Source organism: Falco cherrug, chromosome 15 (assembly GCF_023634085.1).
Source record: "Falco cherrug isolate bFalChe1 chromosome 15, bFalChe1.pri, whole genome shotgun sequence".
Taxonomy (NCBI): Eukaryota; Metazoa; Chordata; class Aves; order Falconiformes; family Falconidae; genus Falco; species Falco cherrug.
Window position 1 is genome coordinate 4,573,325 of NC_073711.1, and position 23,479 is coordinate 4,596,803.

The window sequence follows — 23,479 nt, forward strand, 5'->3', positions numbered from 1 at the left end:
GGCTGATCCAAACCACAAAAAGTAATTTAGAGATTTTTATAAAATCCTGGGAATAATTTTTAGCATCTTAAGATATATTTTCCAAAGGGCTCCACTGAATTTACAGGAATGCAAAACCAAAGGAATTCATTAGTTTAAGGACTTCCTTTCATACTTTTTCAGAAGTGAAAATTTGACCATAGCTAATATATTTTTTCTTGAAAGCAAAGAAAAATGAAAGACAGGGAGGTAAGTGGAAGTTGTGTCATATGTCTAACATCTCTCAGAGCTCAGTGTCTGTTCCAATTAAGAAAACTCCACATGGTGTATAAAGATGTTAGAATTGGCAGGAATCTTTTATCCTGGGGTTTTTTTTCCCTCACAAGAACTGAGAAATAATAGCAGGATACCTACATACTGGCTCAGTCACTGTGAGGCACAGCACAAGGAGATGGACTTCTCCAGACAGTGTCACAGTTTATTTGCTGTTTAACTTCTGTTATCTTTAATGAGAAATTACATAGCTAAATCTCTGTGCTCTTAAAAACTTAGGGCATCCTTGAATCTCTAATGCCTACTATCAGGAGCAGTTCTTTCCTCTCCAGACACAAGGATGCAGAGCATATTCAAGCAGCGAGTTCTGCTTGGCAGCATAAAGGTAACTACTACATATCTGATGCTTCTCTGGAGCTCTGTCTGTCACGTGTGCAGCAGCCATGAACTTCACAAACTGCAGTAAGAGCCCGGTGCTGAGCAAGAGCACAGAGCAAGGTGTTTGCTAAGTCATATCAGTGCTGTGGTCCAAGGGGAGTACGACAGACTCCCTAACATGGGGGTGTATTGACTGCAAGACAAGGCAAAGCATGATGGGCTGTGGCAAGACACAAAGAGTAGCAGCTTTTAGTTGTACTTACTCCTCAGTGATACTTAGGCAGAGCTGGGAGAAGAGGAAGCTTGGGTATGGGTGCAGCACTACCAGGATCCACGGGCACTGGCAAACCCTGCAAGCTCAGCAAGGGTCGCTCACCATGAGGCCACCTGTGAAGGTGTCATTCATGCGCAATGCCCAGCATGTGTCACATTATCCTTTGACCTAACAACCATTAACACTTGCTATGACACTATGCCATGTGAAGATGCACGACAAGATACAGGCACCCCTTGGACATAACCAAGAAAATGGCGGACCCTGATGATTTTAAACTGTGTCATTGCTCAAAAGCCCTCAGGGACATCCCAGCAACTGATGAACAGCACAGCCTGAGCAGCAGGGCCAGGACTAGCAGTAAGACTAGGGCACCCTGCCCTTGAAAGTCTGGGTTTCCACCAATTGCCCATTCAGTGAGTCCCAAGCCTTCAGCCGAGAGAAATGCTCTTTCAGCTAGATCTCTACAAACTAAATCTGCCAGAGTGGGAAAAGGGCTCTATTTATTGTATCTACATGTTCAGCAAAGGTCTTACACCTGAATTAGTATCTCCAGACACTGTCAGACACCATCATCTTCTGAAACAGTCTTAGAGAATGCAGTAGAAAGTGCTGGCATCTATAGCAACTTTCCCAAGGCACTCTGCAGGCCAAATAAGGAATTTCTTTTCAAAGAATCTCTCTGCAAAAGAATTCAGGTCACAGAGTCTATAGAAACTATTTCATTTCTTGTTACTACTACACTGACTGTGAGTAAAGAGTACTGCTTACTGCAGCACTGCTTACTGCAACGATTACTGCTGTCTTTACACACACTGGGCTTTGTATCAGCACAGAGAAGAGATACACGTGATGAATGCTCTCTAGAGGACGTTTGACAGAGGTGGGTAGCTATGTTGGGTAAGTTGTTCCATAGGGTATCTACAGAGTAAAACTGAGCTCTGCCCAGGCCCAAAGTTGCACCTACTAAAGTCACGCAGATGCTGTAAAACCAAACTATCAAGCCTGCCTACAAGCACCTGTGGATTCCTACTCGAAAAGATTTGCAAACACTTTTCTGTTCTGGACTGAATTACAAATTGTGTATTTGGTTTGGAGTAACACTGAGGGAAACAGATACATTCCCCGGGATGACTAAAGTCTTCTGAAAATATATGTTCAATTTGGCCACTGTTATCCATAAAGGGAATACAGCTTCTAATCAATGACATGAACAACAGAACAAAAACCTCGGAGATTAGAGACCCAGCAGAGAAAACCCAGCCTTCATCCAACTGTAGTAATGCAGGAATTTAGAAAATCAAAACATTCCACTGGAATTTGGACAGCCCATGCAATGTCCTTTTCCCATAAAGAAATGTCATTTTAATAATGTTACTAAGGACATTTTAATATCTTGTTAATTCTTCTGAAATCTGATGCCATGTCAATTTAGCTCTAACACTGTAGGGAATGGATTGATTTTTGATTTGGAAGAAAAACCACCACATGCGGAGTCACCAGCACAACTTCAGCCTCCTGTAAAGGACAGCAGGACAAAACTGCAGAACTTCACTTGTAGTTGCTGCACTAAATTCAAGAAACATCCCTGATGATGCAATCTAGTTTAAATTTAGAGCTATCAAGCGATGTATATATACAATCTGCCACATCTTGCTGGACTGTTCCAGCACAAAACTCTTTTCCTTTCACAGTGCAATCTTCATTTCATTTGACTTAATTTACCTTCAGTGTTACACCCTTCACTTTTCTACATTTCCTTGTGGTGTCTGAGCTCAGTTTCTGAGACAAGATCAGTTGCACTGGTGAAGTGGTACTAGGGTAAGATTTACAACTACTTCCACATCCCACGGGCTCCCAGATAGCCAAAGGCAGCTCCTAGGAAAGTCCCTCCACCCTGTGTCGATGTCGGTGGGAAGCCTCTGACTGGCTTTGGGTCTAGCTCTTTGCAGAATGCAACAGGGTCAGTTCAGTCGCAGATGTGACAGTATATGTTATTCATATACAGTTTACCTCACAGGCTGAGCTTGCACAACCTAACCCAGTACAACACCTAAAGGAACAAAATGACTACGGCCTCACAATTTAGAAGCGCATGTGTACACGCTTAACTCTTCTCTCCATGAGTGTGGATATACCTTTGCAGGACCAGAGGTTGCACAGCTCAGATTCTCTGCCTTCAAGTGCAAATTACTATCGTATTTCTGATACAGAGTTACCATTTGTTTTTCCATCTGCCCATCCCTATTTCATACAGTGGCTCTTCCAAAACTATCCACCTGCAGCAGTAGCCACCATATTTGGGACTAAGAGATTTAAGTCATGATTTTTCCTCAGGAACATGGATTACTGCCCGTGCATAGCAAGGAAAAGAGCAGCAGAGTGACACAGAAGTGGGCATGGAGCAGTGTTTCCAAAACACTTAGCTCCAGAATGCAGTTCCTTACTCTTTTCCTTTTTTAATGTTGAGAGTTATAATGTCGCATTTTACTAACACACAGCCCTGATTACCCATGAAGACACACTACAAAACCCTTAGTAAATCAGCTATTCTCCTCTCATGCTAGTATAAGGTTTCACCATACACTAGATCATATTTTGTCCAGCAAAGTTACAATGGAAGAAATGAAAGTTCTGCTCAGTTTTCAGGCTTCTGAAAATACTTACCAAACCTGGGAGGTGTATGACCTCCTGGCAGTGCTCCCCAAACACCATGCTCCCCAACTAGGGGAAAGAGGTTGCAATTTGTTTCTCCACACGATGTCTTTTCATACCTCACCCTTTTTCTCAGATCATTTGTCAAGGGTTCACTGATCTCTTCTTATTAGTTACAGAGGCTACAACAGGACAGAAGAAGAATGTTTGACCAAGCATATAATGTCATGAGTCATGGGTTTAATTTAGTTCCACCAGAATCTCAACGTGACCTTGAAACCTTCTAACACAATAGATCAGACAAGAGGGTATCAGCAAGAAGGTGTCTGACAAATCCCAGCGGACGCGAACTCCACCGGGTCCGCTCCGGAGGGCACCCCGCCCGTGAAGAGCCCACCGAGGGGCCGGGTGGCTGTGCTGCCCTCTCTCCGAGCACGCCGCCCGCGGGCTCGGCTCCCGCCCCGGGCTGCGCTCCCCCAGCCGCAGCGCTGCCTGCAGGCACCGCGGCGAGGCCCCGCCCGGCCGGCTGCGGCTCCGGCCGGCCCGCAGGTGGTCAGCGGGGCCAGGCGGGCCGAGCCCCCCGCGCTGCGGCGCGCCCCTGTGCCCCGGCCCCCCCGGCCCCCCACCGCGGAGTCAACTCCACCCCAGGCCGTGTCAGTCACGCCGTGTGCCGGGCGGCGGGAGCGGGCGCGGGAGAGGAGGGGGCCGGGGCGGAGGCGGACCGCCGGGGCGCGGGCTGCTGCGCTGCTCCTCCCGCCGCGCAGTGCCGGCGGGGCAGCGGGGCAGGACCCGCCGCTGAGCATCCTCCGGCCGCGGAGCCTCGCTGCGCTCCCCGCTGGGGCAGCAGGCGGTGGCAGGTGTCCCAGGCCGGGCAGCTCGGGACCTTCCGGAGCTCGGGCTTAGCGGATTCCTCCCTCCCGGCTCCCGTCCATCAAGTCGGGGCTCGGGGGCGGCCGGTGGCGGCGGACCCGTCGGTCCCCTGCTTGCCCCCGCGCCACCGCCACTGCGGGAGCGACGGGGAGACGCAATAGCCCGGGCGAGCCGCGGGAGGAGATTATGGCGACGTGACTGGGAAGCGGAGCCCCTGGCCGGAGCCCCTTCCGTACCCCTGCGGAGTGGAGAGCGCGGAGCCGCCGATCGCCGGCAGCCTCCAGGGCCCGCGGCGGAGCGGAGCGGCCTCCAGCCCTGCCCAGGTCTGTGAGCTTTCCTTTCCTAGCCGAGACCCCGGGGGCGGCGCGGTCCCGCTGCCGGAGCTGTGCCCCTGGGCGCGGGCGCTGCCCCGGGGCTGGGGTCGCGGAAGAGGCAGCCCCGCGGGGGTGCCCGACGCTTTCAGCCCGGCGCGTTCCGCCCCGCCGCTGGTGGGAGCCGGCCCGCGTCCCGCCGCCCCTCGGTGGCACCGCCGGCACCTGGCCGGGCCCCGCCGGGCGCGCTGCCGCGGCCCCGGGCGAGCGCCGGGGGCTCGGAGCGGGACGCCGCGACGGCAGCCCCCGACCCAACCCGCCCGCCCGGGCCCGGCGCGCAGCGGACGGCCGCTCCGGGAAAGTAGCAGAAGCCGGGCGCCTCCGGCCACGGCTCGCTCGGAGACTCCCCCCCTGAGAAGCCCTCCCCGACGGTAAGGGCGCCGGCTTGCGGCGAGCCTGGCAGGCAGAAAAGCCGTGGGGCCAGCCCGCCCGGGGCCAGCCCGCCCGGTGAGCGGCCCCGCGTTTGATCCGCCCGCCGCCCGCAGTGCGCGCCCCGCAGCGGCTCCCGGCCCGCCCCGCTGTCGCCCGCTGCCGCCGGCCCGGCCCGAACCGGGCAGCGTGGCCAGCCCGGGCACCGCCGCTTGCGGTTACTGAGCCGGGCGGCGGAGGGCGAGGCGTTAAAACCGACCCGTGTGCCTTGTTCCGGCGAGGAATTCATGTGAGAAGGGGTTCGCTTCCATTGTTTCTACCAAGCAGAAAACACACCAATAATTAACAGGTTAATCCTAGCTGAGATTATTTAAATCCAGGAATATTTTTAGGACGTTGCCCTTTGGGGAAATAAAGGGAGTGTGCTAACAGTGAAAAGTATGTGTTTATATTTGGAGTAACAACAATACAGAAATTAAAGAGAATTAAGAAAGACATCAAAAGTCTCCATCCCATTTCTGTTATTAACTCCTCCATTTCACATCACCGTGCAGCATTTCTGCGTTTTAGCAGTCCAAGTTTTAAAATGTTCTTCCTTTTGAAGACCTGACATCTAAAATGGATGGATTTCTGAGCCCTTCTATTCGAACTAACCAATCTAGCTAACAGGTAAAGCACTGCACAACAGATAATTGTGCTCCATTTATAAATATGGTTTGCTTAAACAACTCCCAAGAAGGCCAAAATACTTAAACATTCATAGTTCTGCTAGTCCCAGTGATGTGCTACTGTTGTTCTCAATGCATGTGTGATGTCCTGGGACTAAATTACGAGGTTTTAGTTTTAAACAAGTTTTTAAAAGGTTGTTTGGCTTAAAAATGTCCTTTGTGATTTGAACACACTGAAAGGAAAAAATTACTTAAAACTTTTCTTCTGAAATTGAAATATTATCCTCAGTTTCCAAAACAAATGGAAAGTTATAGTTTGTTACTGCATAGCTTATGTACTTTCAAAACAGTGCTATTTTTTTTGAATGTTTTCAGATGCAACTTGTATTATTTAAAGCGAGCTTAGTAGTTCAAGCTTAGTAGTATGAGAGTAGTTGCATAGATGAGATTAGTGAAGGAAGATGTCCATTTTGGTTGTGGTTTGGGAGGCTAGAGTAGAGAACCCTTAAACAGTAAAGGCAATAAAAACACTGATAAAATCAGATCACCCACCCTTTGTTACAGTATCCTAGATCTCAACAGTCTTAGAGGATGATTCTCTTTTTAAGTGCTTGTTAACTTACTGTTTAGTTAATTTCTCAAAGTGATCCACCACTTCATTTTGAATATACGTATACAAATCAGTATTTCTGCTTTGGTTATCTGTATGCTGAAACATACTCATGTACAGTTCTATTATTTACATGAAATCTGAAGAGGTGAAATTAATTTACAAAGCAGATAGTTTATTTTTCCAATACTGAATCTTTTTTTTTAAAAAAAACAACTTTTGTGAAACTAATTGTGAATCCACATCAAGGCTCTTAAAAGCAAACCCACATGTTTTCAACACTGTAAATTATAGACAAGTGTATTCTGGGAAGATAATACTCCTGCAGTGAATTCTGATAAACAGTAAAGAAACAACATATTTCTCAATTTGGAATCTTAGGTTAGCTATCAAAATAAATTTTACTTTAGTCAATTACCTTCTCCCTTGTTTTTTTATTATAAAATAATTCACCTTTTAAAAGCCAGAAAAAGATAAACAGAACGGCTCATGCAGCAAGTATGATACCATCTCTGCACTTCACAGAGAATACATTGAGCTTTGCTCCATATGCGGGATTTTGACATTAAAGATCTGCAAGAATGAAGATGACATGCCATTCCCCAATTCTACTTTTGGATATCAAGGCAATGGAAGGGTTAACTCTAGAAAAATTAATTATACACAATCCCAGAACAATAGTAGTTGGGAGAGGGGTGAAGGGCTGAATTGAATAGTGATGGAAGCCTATTAGATGGAGCGAGGAAAACTGCCACTGACTACGGCGTGCCCAGCATTTTGCCCTGCGCCTGGATTTCCATCAGGCAGGGCCCATACACCAGGTATACCCATGGGTATTGTTACAATGAAGCAAACATGTTACAACTGACACCTGTATTTCCTAAGTTATAGCCAGAAGAGCTGCTCTACAAGAACATCTCCCAAACTAGTTTCTTGTGGAAGAGAACGTTAGGAATTTAGATGGCTTACTTGCCATCTCTACTTTGGAATAAAGGACTTCATTAGAAGAAACATCCAATTTTCAACTTTAATGAATGAGAATGTCATTTTTTTCGGCCCCTTTTCCGAAAATAAAATGAACTGAAGCCAAAGCTGTTTCCATGAAAAGAAGATCCGTGACATAGACAGGTTTTGGTTCTGGCAGTTTAGGATTTCTGTGTGTTGGATGAAATCATGTCAGGGAATTTAAGTATCTTAAGGATTTTAGTTTAATTAATTTAACCTTTTCTTCCCAACAGCTCAACTCAACTTTCTCTACTTCGGAGGCTCTTTCTTTTCCTTTTGTTGATAAAGATGAGAAAAAAGTGGATATTGGAGGACTTTCATTTTATCTTTTTTGGTGTGCTCTGTCTCCTTTTCATAGATGGAGGTAAACTAGAACAAGTAAAACGTAAGTAGACTTCAAACAAAGCTGTCACATTCACCCTGATTTGACGTTTTCCTTCTATTTGACAGATGTGGTTCAGAAAAGATCTTAAACCAAGAATGTCCTAAACTGGAACTGCCTTCAGAACCTTCTAACGTTCTTCCTCCTTTTAATCCTACATTTAGTAGAATCAGGTCACACCCACATTTGGGGTACATTTTCCTAAAGCAGTACAGGTTTCATTGCATCATAAAGAACTTAACACATCAATTGAGGAATCTGTTTTATTTCAAATACCCTGAATCAAGAGAGTGCTTAATTCCATTTTAGTGACCTCTGTAAACATCTGACAGATTATCTGGATTTTGTCCCATGTGTAAGACTATTGTGATGAAGTTTTAGCTAGTGTAAAGCTCATCCAAGACTGTTCTGTTGTGTTCCAAAAACAACCTCATGTGAACTGGATTAGATACACCCTTTGAGAAAATTAAGAGTCTAAACACTGTCAAAAACTTGATGAGAAGAATCAGAAAGAATACAAACAAAACAAAGGGAATATTTCTACAAAGCCTGTCATCCATGGGAGATGTTAACACATTCAGGAAGCATGGCAAGGAGGAATAACTAACCAAATAAGTCAAGGAGTTACTGATTGCTATAGCCTTGTTACTCTGGAATGCTCTCCCCACCTGTACAGGCTGGGTTTTGGCCGCCTTCTTACAAAAGACATTGTTTTCCCTTGAGAAGTAGTTAAAATTTTCAGTCTTAATATCAGCAACTTCTAAGGAAGTAGATGCAAAAAAGAAAAAAAGCAAGAGAGAGACTGAGCTCCAAAAAGGCTGCCTTCTCCACTGAACTTACAAGAACACAATGCACAGTTATCCCTGTTCAAAGAAAGCACAGTGTGAGAAATTATCTAACTCCACTTCAGCCATCTGCTTTTCCAGATCCTGCATTTCATTTGTCATGCTTTTGTGTGAAGTGAAAGCAGATCACAGTTGCTACTAATAATCCCTACCTCTTGCTACCTTCTTTTAGTCCAGTAAATGTGAAGAATGTCCCTTGCTTGGATTATCACTTAGAAGACAGGTATTTTGTTTGATAACCTGAAGTAGCATCTATAACTGAGGGTAACGAATTAAGCTGAATCTGCATGTCATTAAGATAACAGGAAGGAATTCTCTCATGGAAACACATGAGAAGTACCTTTTTATTGAAGAGATTTGAGTTTTTGATGTGAAACCATAATGTGACAGGGAGTGATGGGGCAGTAATGTCTGATAGGTAGATGGCTATCTGCAAAACTGCACCTGCAAGATTAGAAGTGCTTAACGAACAGAAAGATCTTAAAATATTTTGAATACTGATGCAAAGTCAGCACAAATTGTTCTGAAAAACTAGGACAAACATCTTTTTTATTAGGTTGTTAAAATATGGAGGTGCTGAACACACAGTATAAACATAGAGCATTTATCTTCCTTTTGCAGTCCCTTTGTTAAAAATCTCTCTGCTGTACAACCTAATATTTTCCTGAGTCAAGCCAATTGCTTTGGTTTTGCAGTGAAAATCACTTGTTTCCTATAAACCTGTCTGAGCAATCACGCCCTTTAATTTTGTTACCTAAATGGGATCTTCACCTGTGTTTTTGCAGGTGAAAGCATAAACTCACCCTGTATGAGAGCCATTTTGCCAGCTATTTCAGGAGCTGCAATTTTGGAAAGATGGAAGGCCATGCCATTTATTTTGGTTTGGGAGGTTAAAAACAACAGCACATGAAATTAAGGGCATTTCCGTTGTGTCATTCTCCAGGAAAAGAAAAATAAGTTTACAGAAAGCACTGCACACCTAAAAACACTTTGTAAGCATGGAATGGGAATGTTCATTCATAGCTCTTTCAATTCTTTACTGTTTTACAGATTCAGATACGTACTGTGTGTTTCAAGATAAGAAGTATCGTGTAGGAGAAAGATGGCATCCTTATCTAGAACCCTATGGCCTTGTTTACTGCGTTAATTGTCTTTGCTCAGAGGTAGGACTGCTGAGTTATTAATCCTACAACTTCTTCTACTTGTTTAATTGACTAGAATCCTTTGTGTTGTATCTACAATTTGACAAAGCTCAAACCTGTTTTCACTAGTAGGTCCTGATGATGCAGCAGGAAACAGAGGCAGGTGATACTAGCAGTGGGAAAACAGAGAAGGCCAGTACTGGCAAAAAAATACTTGCGTGCTGTAGACAGAACAGCTTAACTAGACAGAACCTTTGCCAACGCTGAGTATTACATCTTCAGTAACTGGACCCCACTACCTAAATATAACCTTTGCAGTTCCATCAATATAGATGATTATGCTGAACCTGAATTTGGTAGTGTTTTGGCCTAGGTACAATGCCTGTATCTTCAAAGGCATCTCCACAGTCAAAGCATCTGCTGCCCTAACGTGCTGAAGGAACAGGCTTGGATACCACCGTTTGTAAAAATCTATGAAAGAAGAAGAGATGATGAAAAACGAGAAAACGGTATGGGGAGCAGGGACAATTGGAGAGGACATGAAAGGACAGGTCCTTGGCTACCATCAGCTGATGCCTGATATGAAGACACAGCAGTCATAGATCCATGCCATATACAGCTGGGGGCGGGTGTGCAGAAAAATGAGGGCAGAATGTGTCCCTTGGAGTACTTTAAAATGACTAAACAATAAGGGATCTTAATCACTAACACATGAGACAGTCCAGATGCTGAGTCTTGTCTGCTGTATTTAATGCAGAATAAAGTTTTCTTGGCTATTCCCCCCACCTCCCTCCCCCCCTGGCAAGTGTAAAATATTGGGCCCCTGTGCAGCACTTGCACTGAGGGATCTGCTACTACAGTTCAGTGCAGAGAAGCACAAACAGTAGTCCCACAGGCTTGGCTGCATCTCAGATCTGTGCAGTAGAATGCGTATGTAAGAGAAAAAACAACGTAGCAGGAAGAAGACCTTGGTTATAGCAAGAAGGAGTTTCCACTCACTTTTGCTGATCTATAGGCAAAGTTGACAACTCCCTCAGAGTCCCTGTGTGGTAAAACACTCATTAAGTTGCTGGAAGGCTACATCTTGGGTGGGGATGAAATTAACTGGAAACCCTAGAGATCTGGATACAGATCATTGCTCAATGATTTTTAGGAAGCTGTTAAGACAGTCTGGAGGGACACGAAAGTGCCTGGTATGCTCCTCTAGAAACAGCACTGCTGTGATCCAGGCATACCCATGCACTGTGAAGCTCCAACAAATGGAGTATGTTTTATTTCTTTCCTTTGCACATGGGCATGGGAAATCAGAGTGACAGTTCAGGGGAACAAAGTTAATGAAGAAGTAAACTGCTTGTGGTAATTACCAGTACATGCAGCTCAGAAGTGGACTTTAATACCTTGTTTGCTCTGTTTTACGTTTGTTGTACCATGAGGGTGCAAAATGTAACTTGGGGTCCTCAGCTGTGAGGACGCTGAAGGATCTCTGGGATGTGACTCGTTGCCTGGAAGGAAGACTCCAGATAACAACTGCAGCATCCAGCCATTCATTTGAGCTTTATCCTTCATCCTGGCCAAAAGAAATGCCCTCAGAACACTAACCTACAGCAAAAGCTCCAGATCATCAGGAAAGTCTCAATAATTTATAATTTTAACAAAATTAAGGCTAGATAAAGCATTAGAAAACACTCCATGACATAGCACAAGCACAGACCTTAAACCAAATATTACAGCACAAAAAATGAAACTAAAGTGTGCCACAGGCAGCAAATAAGAGAGACCTAAGCATTACCCACCTGTGATTTACGGGCATAAGTCAGTTAAGCATCAGATATTTACAGAGTCTGAAGCAGCAACCTACTCCCTCATGCTGCAAAGAAAAGCAAAAAAATTCCCAGGGGTCCGCATTACCAGTGTGACCAGCATTTCTTTGCTGGCCTCCAGTGTCACGATCCATATGATGTCTGCACAAAACAAGTCATATCAGCCAGGCAACAGACCAAGATCTCTGCTCCACCTCTAACAACAGTCTGTCCATTCATCCCTCCCCAACACACACACACTTCTGATGTTTAACAAAAAGGCGAGACAAATTAACTAAACAGAGGCCAAATTATTCAGCCTGGGATAAAAAAAAAAAACCAAAACCCAAACCACCTTCCTGTTCTTATGTGTATGTAGTATTGTCTTTTTACAAGTTATAATTTACATACTTAAACCAGAATAAAACTAAACATCATTCAGTGTTCTCACCCTGTTCCCTCTTTCTTTTACAACTCTTCTCCCCCCACCAAACACAGAGTGGAGGCTGTTGATTGTTAACTGTCAGGTAAATTGGAGCACTCACAATTTGTCAGATCATTATTTTACTTTCTAAAACACAGCAGCTTTTTGCTTGTGTTCATAGTCAGATCTGCAGACTTCAGGGGCTAAAATGAATGCTCTGCACCCAGCACTGGTAACACAGCTGGGGAAGAGAGATGCAGTTACTCATTGGGTATCTGATGCAGAAATGCTAGCCATGGCCCTGACTCACAGAAGCCTACAGGAGCTTAAGTTTTACTCTAGTCAGTAGGGCTTGATCTCCCAGACATCCCTGTGAATCTAAGCATAAGATCAGTCTTACCGAGCACAAGATCAGTTAAAATAGTTCCATCCTGCTGCAAACAGTGGAGTGCTGCAGGCAGCACCGAGGAGCGAAGTAGGCCTGCAGAATTTTTATCACAGCTGATCATGCACAGAAAGTAAACATTCACCTCAGGGGATTTCGTAGGACTAACAATTAAAAAGGGAGTGAGGCCATGGAACAGGACAAGTAAGCAACATGGAGCCAGGCCAGCAGACAGCGCCAGCCTTTCTTCTACAGTAGTGCTTTACAGGCTCTCAGATGATGGTCTACAGGGCAAGGAGCTGTGCAGACCAGTGATAGTCCCTATCCCACAAAGAGTCTACAGCCTAAAATTTGCTCTTCTTCTATAAAATCAGTATATTTAATTTCAGCCATCATTGGAAACAGATGGTGATATCATTTTTAGTGTCTTTTTTCAAAGCAGATGCACAAATGTAGTTTGCGGGTAGTAATGATCTAACAGTATGATTCCAGCCTGTGGTCTGCAGGTATTTAGGAGTCAATGGATTCTTTTGAAAGAGATGGCTGTAAAGGCCTATACATATGCTGTCTAAGGAAATCTGCACCTCCACTGGAAACATTTCAGTGCTCCAGAAGGCAGATGAAAATAAAGCGAGTTTATTCCTGACACCACCGAAAACTACAGTTGTAGCATAGTATCAGTGTTCATGCTGAAAGACCTTTCTTGCTATAAACATGAGCAACTCAGAGCTAAATTAGAAGGATGAATTATAGATGGGAAATGGGAATTTGAAATGGATAGTCTTTTCTGGTTACAAACTCTGGAGAATGAAAATTCCCTATGTTTTAATTATAAATCAATCTTAGATGTGGTCAAATAGAATATTATGTTAATGACATGAATAATGAACACTATTCCCAAGGCTTGCTCATATTTCTTAGAAAAATGGCTACTTACCAACTGGTGTTTTTTGTCTACTGGGGAACCCATAAAATGAAAACAAAAGACTCTGCACAGTTTTCAGGAACAATTACAGACTCTATTGTCTCTTGCGGTCTTGAACTAACCCTCAGTAGGGGATATCTCAGAGACCTACCATTCATTATCTGTGTCTTAGTTTTGGAAATACAATTCCTAAGCATAATCTGCTCAAAAGAAAAACACAAATGAAGATTGTTGCAATCAGTTTTTAGGCACTTCCTCTGATTTTAAGGTTTGTGTGGATTTCTGCTCTGCTGTATTCTGACCTCCAGCATAAATTCAGAGGCAGTGAAAGCAGTGTGGCCTTACCATGGTGTGAGTGAAATCATAATGTTGTAAAAAGGCTTTTTTTTTTTTAATATGTAGATGTAGAGTAGAGAACACAGAAATTTGTAAGATGGCCCATTTCATTACAGTATTGTATTATGTTCCACCTGCAGAATGGAAATGTACTGTGCAGCAGAATAAGATGCCCAAGTCTACACTGTCCTTCCCCTGTGCATGTACCACAGCTGTGCTGCCCGCGATGCCCAGGTAATTTGTATTAATGACATACAGTCCTTTCTGAAATAGTTATTTAATATGCTGAGTAACAGCAAAATTAAATGTCTGTGCTGGAAAACTCCTGTGAAGTAAACATCCTTCTATATCCATTTAGGTAATGAGAGGCTTGTCCTACAGTAAGTTACAGTATCTCCTATAGTGGTGTCTTTTTAGGAAATCATAAATATAGATTCAGGAAGGGATCAGGTAAGCTACCACGTCCAATCCCCTACAATCCAGGCAGAAGGTACTAGGAATTTCACTGATGAAAATTAATGGAGTACCCACTCCCAACTCTTTCTCTAAACTCCATCACAATAAAACCTCATTTCACAAACTTCCCAGGTTTCTGCTTTTGGTGCTTTTCATAAGAGCAGACTAAAATACGTGGTTATTTGCAATGGTTCTCTGTTAACAAGCAATTCAAAATTGCTGTGGCAAATGTGTATTTGTATAGTATCACTGTACAACCAGTCTGGTAACATTTGCCTTTTACATCTCAAATCCAGGCATAGCTTCATAATTAGTAGAGACTGTTGTAAATCATAGAAGCAGTGCTGTAGAAGTTTATGACTATATAAATCCAATTGGATACTGTATAGTAAATTCCTCCAGACTGTACATTTATTATATGCTCATTATTAAGAGCCACTGTATGAAAGAGACTAAGCAGGATCTTTCACAAGGCTGTTACAACATTCCCGACATGGCCTAATGGCTGGTAGATTTGACTGGAGCTTTTCCCTAAATGTCTGTCTTAGTGGCACCCCTCATTTCCACTTATAAAAGAGTATTCATGCAGCATCATAGAAAGGGGTTGTATTTGACCTTCTCTAGAGAGTTTCATTGTCTGAGGAAAACAGCTGTTCCCTGACCAAAACCTGTGAGCAGAAGGCAGTACGCAATGGTGGAGGGACATGAGTGCACAAGCAGTTTGCTGTTCAGCTGGGGTTAGAGTGTGGTCATTGCACTTACTGGAGGACGAATGGCAACCACCCATCAATTTTTTGTAGGATTCATCTGTCCTGACAATTACATACATCTGTCTATCAGATGTGTGTATCAATACCTGATCTAGGTATCTAGAATTCTTTCTTAATCTGTGTTGACAAAGAATCATTTCAAGTGTGTAACTCATCTGGTGCCATGATGCCACTCTTCTTGTGCCCTGGGATGAGATTCATCCCATTCAACTTTGAATCTAACACTTTGGCATCTAGTTGATGGTAGAGTTTTATCTATGAAGGTCTAAAACATAGGACAGAAAGTTTGTAAGGTAGCATGCTTTATTTGACCAAGTAGCACTGTTAGATTACTAAGCTTCAGTTGGCAAGGGAATCATCTAGATGCCCTTCACAGCTGTTGGAGACATGCTGTCCAGAGGGTGATACATCCTGTTACCCAGAATGAGAAAAATTTTTCCCTGGGGCTGCCTATCTCTCTCCACTGATTATTGAGGGAGCACAGGTAAGTAGCTTACACTAGATGCTTACTTTTTGACAGCTTAAGTTAAATCACAATCGCAGAAATTCCAGTCTCTGTAATTGGCATTTGCAGTCAGGAACTTTTTTTTTTTTTTTTTAATATCTCTGTACAGTATTTAGTATAGAAACATAAATGCTTCTAGATGACTGATTTTGCTTCAGGTGCTCTTTGACAGTGACCTATTTGGCTTTTTTCTGTTCATGAGGCTGTAAATGTCATGATACCTATGAAGATTTTAAAACATTCTACAATGACCTAGTAAAGAAGAGTAAGGGCCCCTGTAAACTCTCAAATCCTTCTTATCAAATGAAGTTCTTGCTATTCACAGTCTTCAGCTAGAATTTTGTACTGTCTGTTTAAACTGATAAATCCAGAAAATTATCAGAATGAACCTTTCCTGAATTGTGATCCATTATCTTCTCTTAACTGCTCCTAGAATCTATCTATAGTCTATCTGCTACATATGATGGGCCGATAAATTAAAAAATGAGATGGGCATCTCATTAAAAATGAGAGTCCCACTAAGTAACTGAATCTGTAATTCAGATAGATCTGCACCAATGTTAGGCAAAAGAGGACCAGGAATCTCCTGTGCTTTCAGGGGTTATTTGCATTCTGCTTTCTGCAGTGATTATGTGTATCATATTTGGTGCTGTATCTTCAGTGGTATTGTTTATGCCTGATCTGAATAGGAATCTCAAGCTTTCTTGCACATCTTATGCCAGCTTTCCATTCCTATGTGTCTGGCGTACAGTATCTTTTGTGCAGCATCCCATGACATGCAGGAAACTTCTCTAGTTTCTCCCTATTTTTTAATGGAACATGCTAGAGCTCTGGCCATTAGCCATCCATTTGAAATATTCTCATAAATGCTCATTATATTCTGTCACGTGTGTTCCCCCTCAGTTTCTCAAGCTGCATTTCAGAAATGAGTACTACTAGTCATAGTGACTTTGGGCTCTTCCGCCTGCCTTTCTGCAGGCCTTGTAGAGTGTAACTGCCCAAATAACTGCCTCCTTATTTAATGAAGCAAAGGTAATGCCAGGAGGCAGCAACTTTCATTGGAAACTGAACTTCATAACTACCTAAGTGGAGGAGCTGTTGAAGGGATTCCTTTGAGAAAAGTTGGCACTGCTCTCCCCTTGGAATTAATGTCTCCTGCGTCCATAGTGACACTGGACTTGCTGACACAAAGAGATGCAGTGTTTGTATCCTGTCTCCCTGGCACCAGCCACCATGAATCTTAAGTAGTTGTCAGACATATGTTATGAAGCATCTTCTGCTTTTCACCAGTGGTTCAATCCTACCAGCTTCTACCATGGATTCACTGCTAACTTTCTTTTTGTTGTTTTTAAACCTATTATTTCTAGCATTGGCAAAATCCAGACCTTGTATGTTATACATAACTAAAAAGTCCTCCCTTTTGCAGCTCTGAAAAGTACTTTACTGCTTGAATCAGATTCTTATCATCACACACATGTAACCACAGATACTAGGTTCACATTCATTGGGACTTTTTTTACACATTAGTGAGACCCAAAAGGACATCACATGCTTCTGAGCTTAAACTCCTTCCTTCCACCTCAGGATGCTCCAGGCATCATCAGGGGAGAGGTGATGTATAGAGTCAGGGAGAGAATTCACCTTCATTCTCAGAGCTGGATCAGCTCTCAAGCTAGCATGGACTTCAGACCTCCTGCCTCCTGTCATGAAAATAAACTTCACGTACAAGTTCTTCAAGCATTTAACTGCAGCTATCTTTAATGACACTACTATGGACAGTGCCTTTATAAATGGAACGTTTATTGTAGCTTTTAGCATTTCTACATGGAACGATTGTGAACCAAAGCATTTAGAGTCTGGTTAAAGATCTAAAATTTTTGAGTATACTCTGGAATATGTTAATTTAAGATGGTGCAAGCTTACACCAGAAGCAAAAATGCACAATTGCATATTTAGAAAGGGTTTCCATATTCCACTTTCTGGTTTGATTTCTCAGCAGATAAGGCCACATACTGATAGATGAATTGGCCCATCTGGCTCCAGTATTTTTTAAGCTTGCTGGCCCAACTAAACACACTGACTTCCACCAACATTCATGATTAGTAACACATTTCAGTTTAAGCTCATTTGGTACTATGATTTTTCTGTATCAAATTCAAAATGCTTTTCTGATGTACTTTTTGTTGCCCTATAGATACTGAAATAACAACAAAATGCCAGGTGGCACCTATATATATAGCTGGACTAAATACAAAGATGGACCAGATCAGGTATCTCACAATAGTGGTCTGAGAACATCACTTAAAATTAAATGAGGCTATGTCTGCATGGCAGACTGCAGCATGACTTGGTAATACATGTATCTCTGAACTAGCTGTTTTAGATCCTGGAAGCAGCCTAGTTAGGACAGTATAGAGCTCACTGCACTGCAAAACTTGCTTAAGAAGCAGGAAAAATGCACCTGCAATGAGCTCCATGCTACTTTCTCTCAGTTCCTTCCAGTAACTGAGCTAGTCCAGGTAACACTGCACTCTGTAGTGTGGAAATTCTTAGACTCCAAGGTGCTGAGTATGTACAACACCTGTTGACCTGATATACATCATATATGTAAACACAGAAGCATGTGTATTATACAGTGTATCCTGCACTGAATTACAACCAAAATCTTCAACCTGAGCTGTTGGAATGATTTTCTGCTGCAGAATGCACATACAATAAACTACTTGGTGAAGAGGTTTCACCCAGCTCACACACCAGAGCTCCCAGGCTCTCAGTTCCAGTCTTCTCACCATTCCACTCAGAAGAACGCAGCCTATTTCACAAATATTTGTTGGATGGAGGAAACATATTGTGCCCAACTCTTCTATTCTCTATGCAATTTTTGTGCTACCACCTACCCTTCTTAGATCACTAAGTGAGAAACTCATGGCCCAGATCTCACTGAAGTTACAATTTTTAATTGTCTTAAGTAGATGGGTTAGTAGAGCCTGAGTAGGAAAGAGAAAAAAACATACAAATATGGTAATATTAAGAGATGTTCAGATGGCCTTTTACTGAGCAGACACCATTTTCCATGCTGTTACTAAAAGAACAGTTGTTACCTCCCATATAAAAAGTATCTCTGATGAGTGATGCTACACCTTTGAAATCAGCCAGAAACACTCCACATCCTGAATTCCAGACTGAAAACAGGCTATTACAGCAACACTCTCGATAAAGAATTTGTACAAGTATTGTGGCAAAGGGCATATAAGTTGTGCCTGAACCAATACACATGGTTCAAACACCTAAGTATTTCATAAGAGTTTGGAGATGGATCCAGACTTCACGTATCACTTGCAAAACTTTAGAACTCTCCACTGTCCAAAAGATCAGCTCTCTGCCATACCATGAAAGTTCTTCAAGGTTCTTAAACCTGACAAGTTGCAAATACAGAAACGCTCAGTGTGTTAATCTGTCCCTCTATTGTCTAAGTCTCCAGGCAGCAGAATTTCTTCTGGAACTGTGCTGCCAAAACATCCGCTTTCCATCTAACCCCATAAGGATTTCAGACCACTGGTCATGCAGTAGTATAAACAATCTCTGAGCTTGTGATTTCCTTTCTCTTATATAATGGTGAAAGGATTAAGGAAGAAGGCCACGGGGAGATTTGCATGAGAAGAATGATATTTAGATAGTATTTCTTTCATGATTCTTACTGAAATTTGAATTTGACAGTAATAAATATCATAGCTACTGAAAGTTGATACATGCTGGTTTTGAGACAATAATAAAAAAAGGCATCTTACAAAGATGCTTCCTAAAGGCCTAGATGTAGTCTGTGAGATGAAAACAACAGAGCAGTAACAGCTGTCATTTTATGGAAGACTTGATAAATTATGGTGAAATCTTACAAAATCCATCACTTGTGGAAAACAACAACAGCCTGTAAGCAATTTCAATACTGAAGTCCTCTGTGTGCAGCTGATGGGAGCTTGACACATGAAGGGCCCACTGATTAGCATGGATTAAGGAACGGTAGAGGACAATCTTAAACCATTGATTGAGACTGGTTAAATGTTGGCAGAAATGTTCAGATGAAAAAAAATCTAAGGCTACACAAGCATCAGTAAAGTTAGGTATTGGAAATACATTATGATAACTGGGGTTCCCTTCACACACCTCTTTTGTCACCATCAATAGTTAGCACTGGAGGACTTCAAACATCTGATCTATATGTCACCTACAAAGTCTAATCCATCAGTGACAGCACAGTGTACCACAGGTACAACTGAAAGTCTTTGAAAGTGTCTTCCTACAAAGCACAGTGGTAAAAAAAAATAAGGAAAAAGAAAACTCAGTATGCAGAAAGAGATATTACTTTGGGAGTATGAGAGTGGGGAAACTTCACAAATAATCAATATTAACAAATGAACTGCGAAGCATTAGAAGTCCTGCTGGTTTTATTCTTTGCTCATACAACATTATCCACTTTTCTGGAAGCAGCTGAATTGTCTGAGAGATAACAGAAAAAGCTAGGCTCCTGAAAATCTTGACCATTTGAAACCATTATCTATGCTTGCCTGAACTGTTAATCCAAAGAATAAAATCTCTATATTCTGTAACTGATGCATGGTATATAACAAGTTCATAACCGCCTTAGTAATGAGTCCTACAAGGACTGTCTTCCTGACACCAAGGAATAGATAGCTGGCACTTAAATAACAGTGCATTGACAGAAATAATGAGTTTGGAGCTATAGTCACATCTCAGATTTAAGAAAAACTGGCCATATTCTCAGCATGCTGCCCACTTTGCCACACGTCTGACATAAGCCTCAGTCCATGGAAGAAATTCTGCATACTTCGCTCCCCTTCAATGTTCAGCCGCGCCTTCCTTTGTTACTTTACCTCAGCTTCTGCATCTCTTGAGACCTTTAAACCATGCTGCTGCACTGCCTGTAGGCCCAGTAGCTATGCTTTCACTGATCACCTCTGCACTTTTCAGATAATGAAAAAGAAATTAAAAATAACTTGTGACCTAAACTGTCAGCAGTCACAGTACAGGAGACTGCGGAATTGGTATGCCAACATACACAGCAGCTGATAGTTATAACTGGAGAACTATTATCTATTGATAAGAGCAAATTTCAAAATTTCCAGTCTGCATTTGGTGCCTGTGGAGGTACCATAGAATTACAGAGCTGTACTTTTTTGTGGTTACTCCACATATACAAACAAGGTGGATATTCATATCTGGAATATGAAAAATGCACAGAACGTTACACAGCACCAGAGATTAATAAGATTCTTTGGGTTTTGTATAGTCCCAACAATGGGTAGCTGTCAGAAGTAAATTTGATTTGGAAATACAATTATATAGGCATTCTTAGGACACGTCTAATTTTTTCCTATTGATGTGTGCTCAGATAATTCAGTTTGTTTTGTGATTTTCTTTTGTTATTGGCTTCATAAGGAATGTTTGCCATCACAGCCAGATTGAGGTTATCACTTGTTTCCATTCTGCTTTTTTGAGTATAAAAATTCAAACAATCTATCTGTACATTGGTATCCAAAATGCACTGAAAAATATGTATCTTCCCACATGGATGACAGAATTAGAACTTCCATTCTTTGGGCTGACAAGATAGGATAGGATAGGCTGCTCAGAAGTTTTCCAAGATAACTTCCAAGAGCTTCAAAGATGCTTCAGAGAGGATTCAAAATTCTGCAAAGCTTCACTCAATTTGTTTCCTTGGCTGGGAGAGTGATTGGTAGATTCATATAATAGTTCAACCTTGGAGCAGGAATTAAAATGGAGCAACCTAGAAAGTGTTTTATGACTTCTTCAGAGTTTTGCTGGGCAATTTTTTATGCCACTATAAAAGAAAACACAGGAAATTAAGCTGCAGAAAATATATTAAAATAATGTGAAGAGCTTGACTCTAGCCCTAGAAAGCTAAAAAACAACCAACAGTCTTTTGAATGTTTAAACTGAAACTACATCTTTGCCTTGAATCTGTATGAAAGTTCATACTCTCTAGATAAGGTGCTACTAGTTCCTTCAAGCAATGAGTTTCATACACTTTCTACTGGCTGACCATATTAAAGGCTAGCTGTTGCGATTAACTCTGAATTACCTTGGAGTTTTTAGAGCTTAACCTGGTCCTTGAAGTTATTTTAATGTAAAGCATTTTGTGGCTTAATATCTTTGACACCTGCACCTCCGAGAGGCACATATGGATTTTGTTTAGAGCTTGTGTTTGCAGTTTTTGGATAGTGCACAACTTTTCAGTCCAAATTTATTGTCAGCCTCAGCCACTGCTTTAAAAACATCATTGCACCATTTTTGTTGTTTTTTAAAGGGACATTCACACATCATCTATGTTTCTTTAAATCATAGATTTATAATAAGTTGGATTGTGATGCATGACTGAGGGAAAAGGCTAAATGCAGATGGACTGAGGGTTGATCCATAGTCTACTGTAGTCAATCAACAGATTTCTATTAGCTTTGATAGTTTTTGGACTCAGCCTTCTACAAACAGATGCAGTTACTGACTGTGGTATAGCCCCCTCTCTAGAAATGCTGAGGAGTATGGTAGAAATATGAGACAGAAGATGAAAGAGGCAAGTGCCTTTACACTGTGCCACACAGAGTAGGTGTTTGGGCCAGCTTCCAAATCTATTTAGTTCAATGGACTTCAGATCAGACCTTGAAGTGACACATTCATGTAGAGTGGAAACAAAAGTAGAGGGAAGAAATTAAGCAAAGGAATTTTTAATAGGAAAGAAATCCATTTGCTCTCTTATGCTGTGCTATAATCCCCCAAGGACCTCCAGCCACAAAGGTTATTTAAAATAATACTAGGTGATCCCTAGAAGATAACCTTGCACTGAAACAGTGTAATAGGTTTTCTCTGTCTGAGGTTTCTGTATTCTCATGAGATGACGAATCAGGATTTAGTTCTGGTGGTGAAGTAGCTCTAGAATATTGGTATTTTACCCTTCTTGACATGATAGGGAAAAAAACATCTACCCTTTCAGCAGCCGGTGGTTTTGACCTTGCAAGAGCCAGTTTGCAACAGCAGTTTGTCCCACCACGTGCTGCTGGCACTCAGGGCTCAGTTTAGTTATTGGGACCTGAAACTGCACTGGGAGCAGGTCAGGAATATGCAGTGACTGAGGCGAAGGCACTGACAGGTTTCCTGCCTTTCTGAGGCAAATGCATGCAAGAGGCCTCCACAGACACTGAGGAAAGTTTGGTAAATTTCTGGAAAAAACAGAGCATGTTTTTTCCAGAAACACACAATGACACCTGTGTTCCACAATGTCCCTTGCTGCCTATAATACAGAGATTCTCTATTCTCTGTCTTCTCTGTTTTCTTTACCCCCTCTGCATTTGGCCCCTCTCATCAAGTAGCCCCAGCATAGCACACTCATGCTAAGGTGGCCAAAATATGATCACAGAACATCTTCTGTACTGAAGGCCTTTTTGGGGAAGTGAACCATAGTGGCAGAATGAGGAAATCCAGATTCCCAGCTATATGCTTCTTTGCATTGGCCCTTCTGATACAAATGGATCAGAACGTAAGCATTAATTGGATCTCTGGGTACAAACCAGGCCTACTGCTGCCACTGTACCTTAGTTTCACTGGAGCTGCAGAATAATAGGCAAGTGCTCTGTGTCATATAAAAGCATCGCTATTTGTGCATGAAATGCACTGCATACACACAGAAGAATATCATTTATGTGATCTTCTTCCCATATAAACATGAGGATCATTTTTTAAAAAATATTTTTAAAAATACAGTTTGGTATGAACACATGGCATCAGGGTTAGTTCAGTCAACAGAGTTGCTCCAGATTTATTCAATGTAACTATGACCAAAATCTTGCTGTCACTCTCCTAGCAAGATGCATGATCTCTCTCTGCAGGATGCTTCGCTTACCTCTTGAAGTCTTAGGCTGCTGTGTTTTGAATTTGTAAGGAACAGATTATCAACACGTATTTATTCCTCCATTCCAAGTATGTGTCTCATACTGAAAAGCTATTTCTTATATATAATAACCATATTCT

General features: G+C 42.3%; 2 protein-coding genes across 2 annotated transcripts in view; one reads left to right on the top strand and one right to left on the bottom strand.

Moving 5' to 3' along the window:
* Positions 1–23,479, bottom strand: part of PAK3 (p21 (RAC1) activated kinase 3) — a 198,879-nt gene that overhangs the window by 157,270 nt on the left and 18,130 nt on the right. The window lies entirely within an intron of this gene.
* CHRDL1 (chordin like 1) overlaps positions 3,914–23,479 on the top strand; it is a 45,486-nt gene continuing 25,920 nt past the window's right edge. The window contains exons 1-4 of the mRNA XM_055727255.1: positions 3,914–4,752; positions 7,686–7,837; positions 9,730–9,842; positions 13,831–13,924. Coding sequence (XP_055583230.1) covers positions 7,741–7,837; positions 9,730–9,842; positions 13,831–13,924 — 304 coding nt within the window. The 5' untranslated portion in view covers positions 3,914–4,752; positions 7,686–7,740. The remainder of the gene's footprint in view (positions 4,753–7,685; positions 7,838–9,729; positions 9,843–13,830; positions 13,925–23,479) is intronic.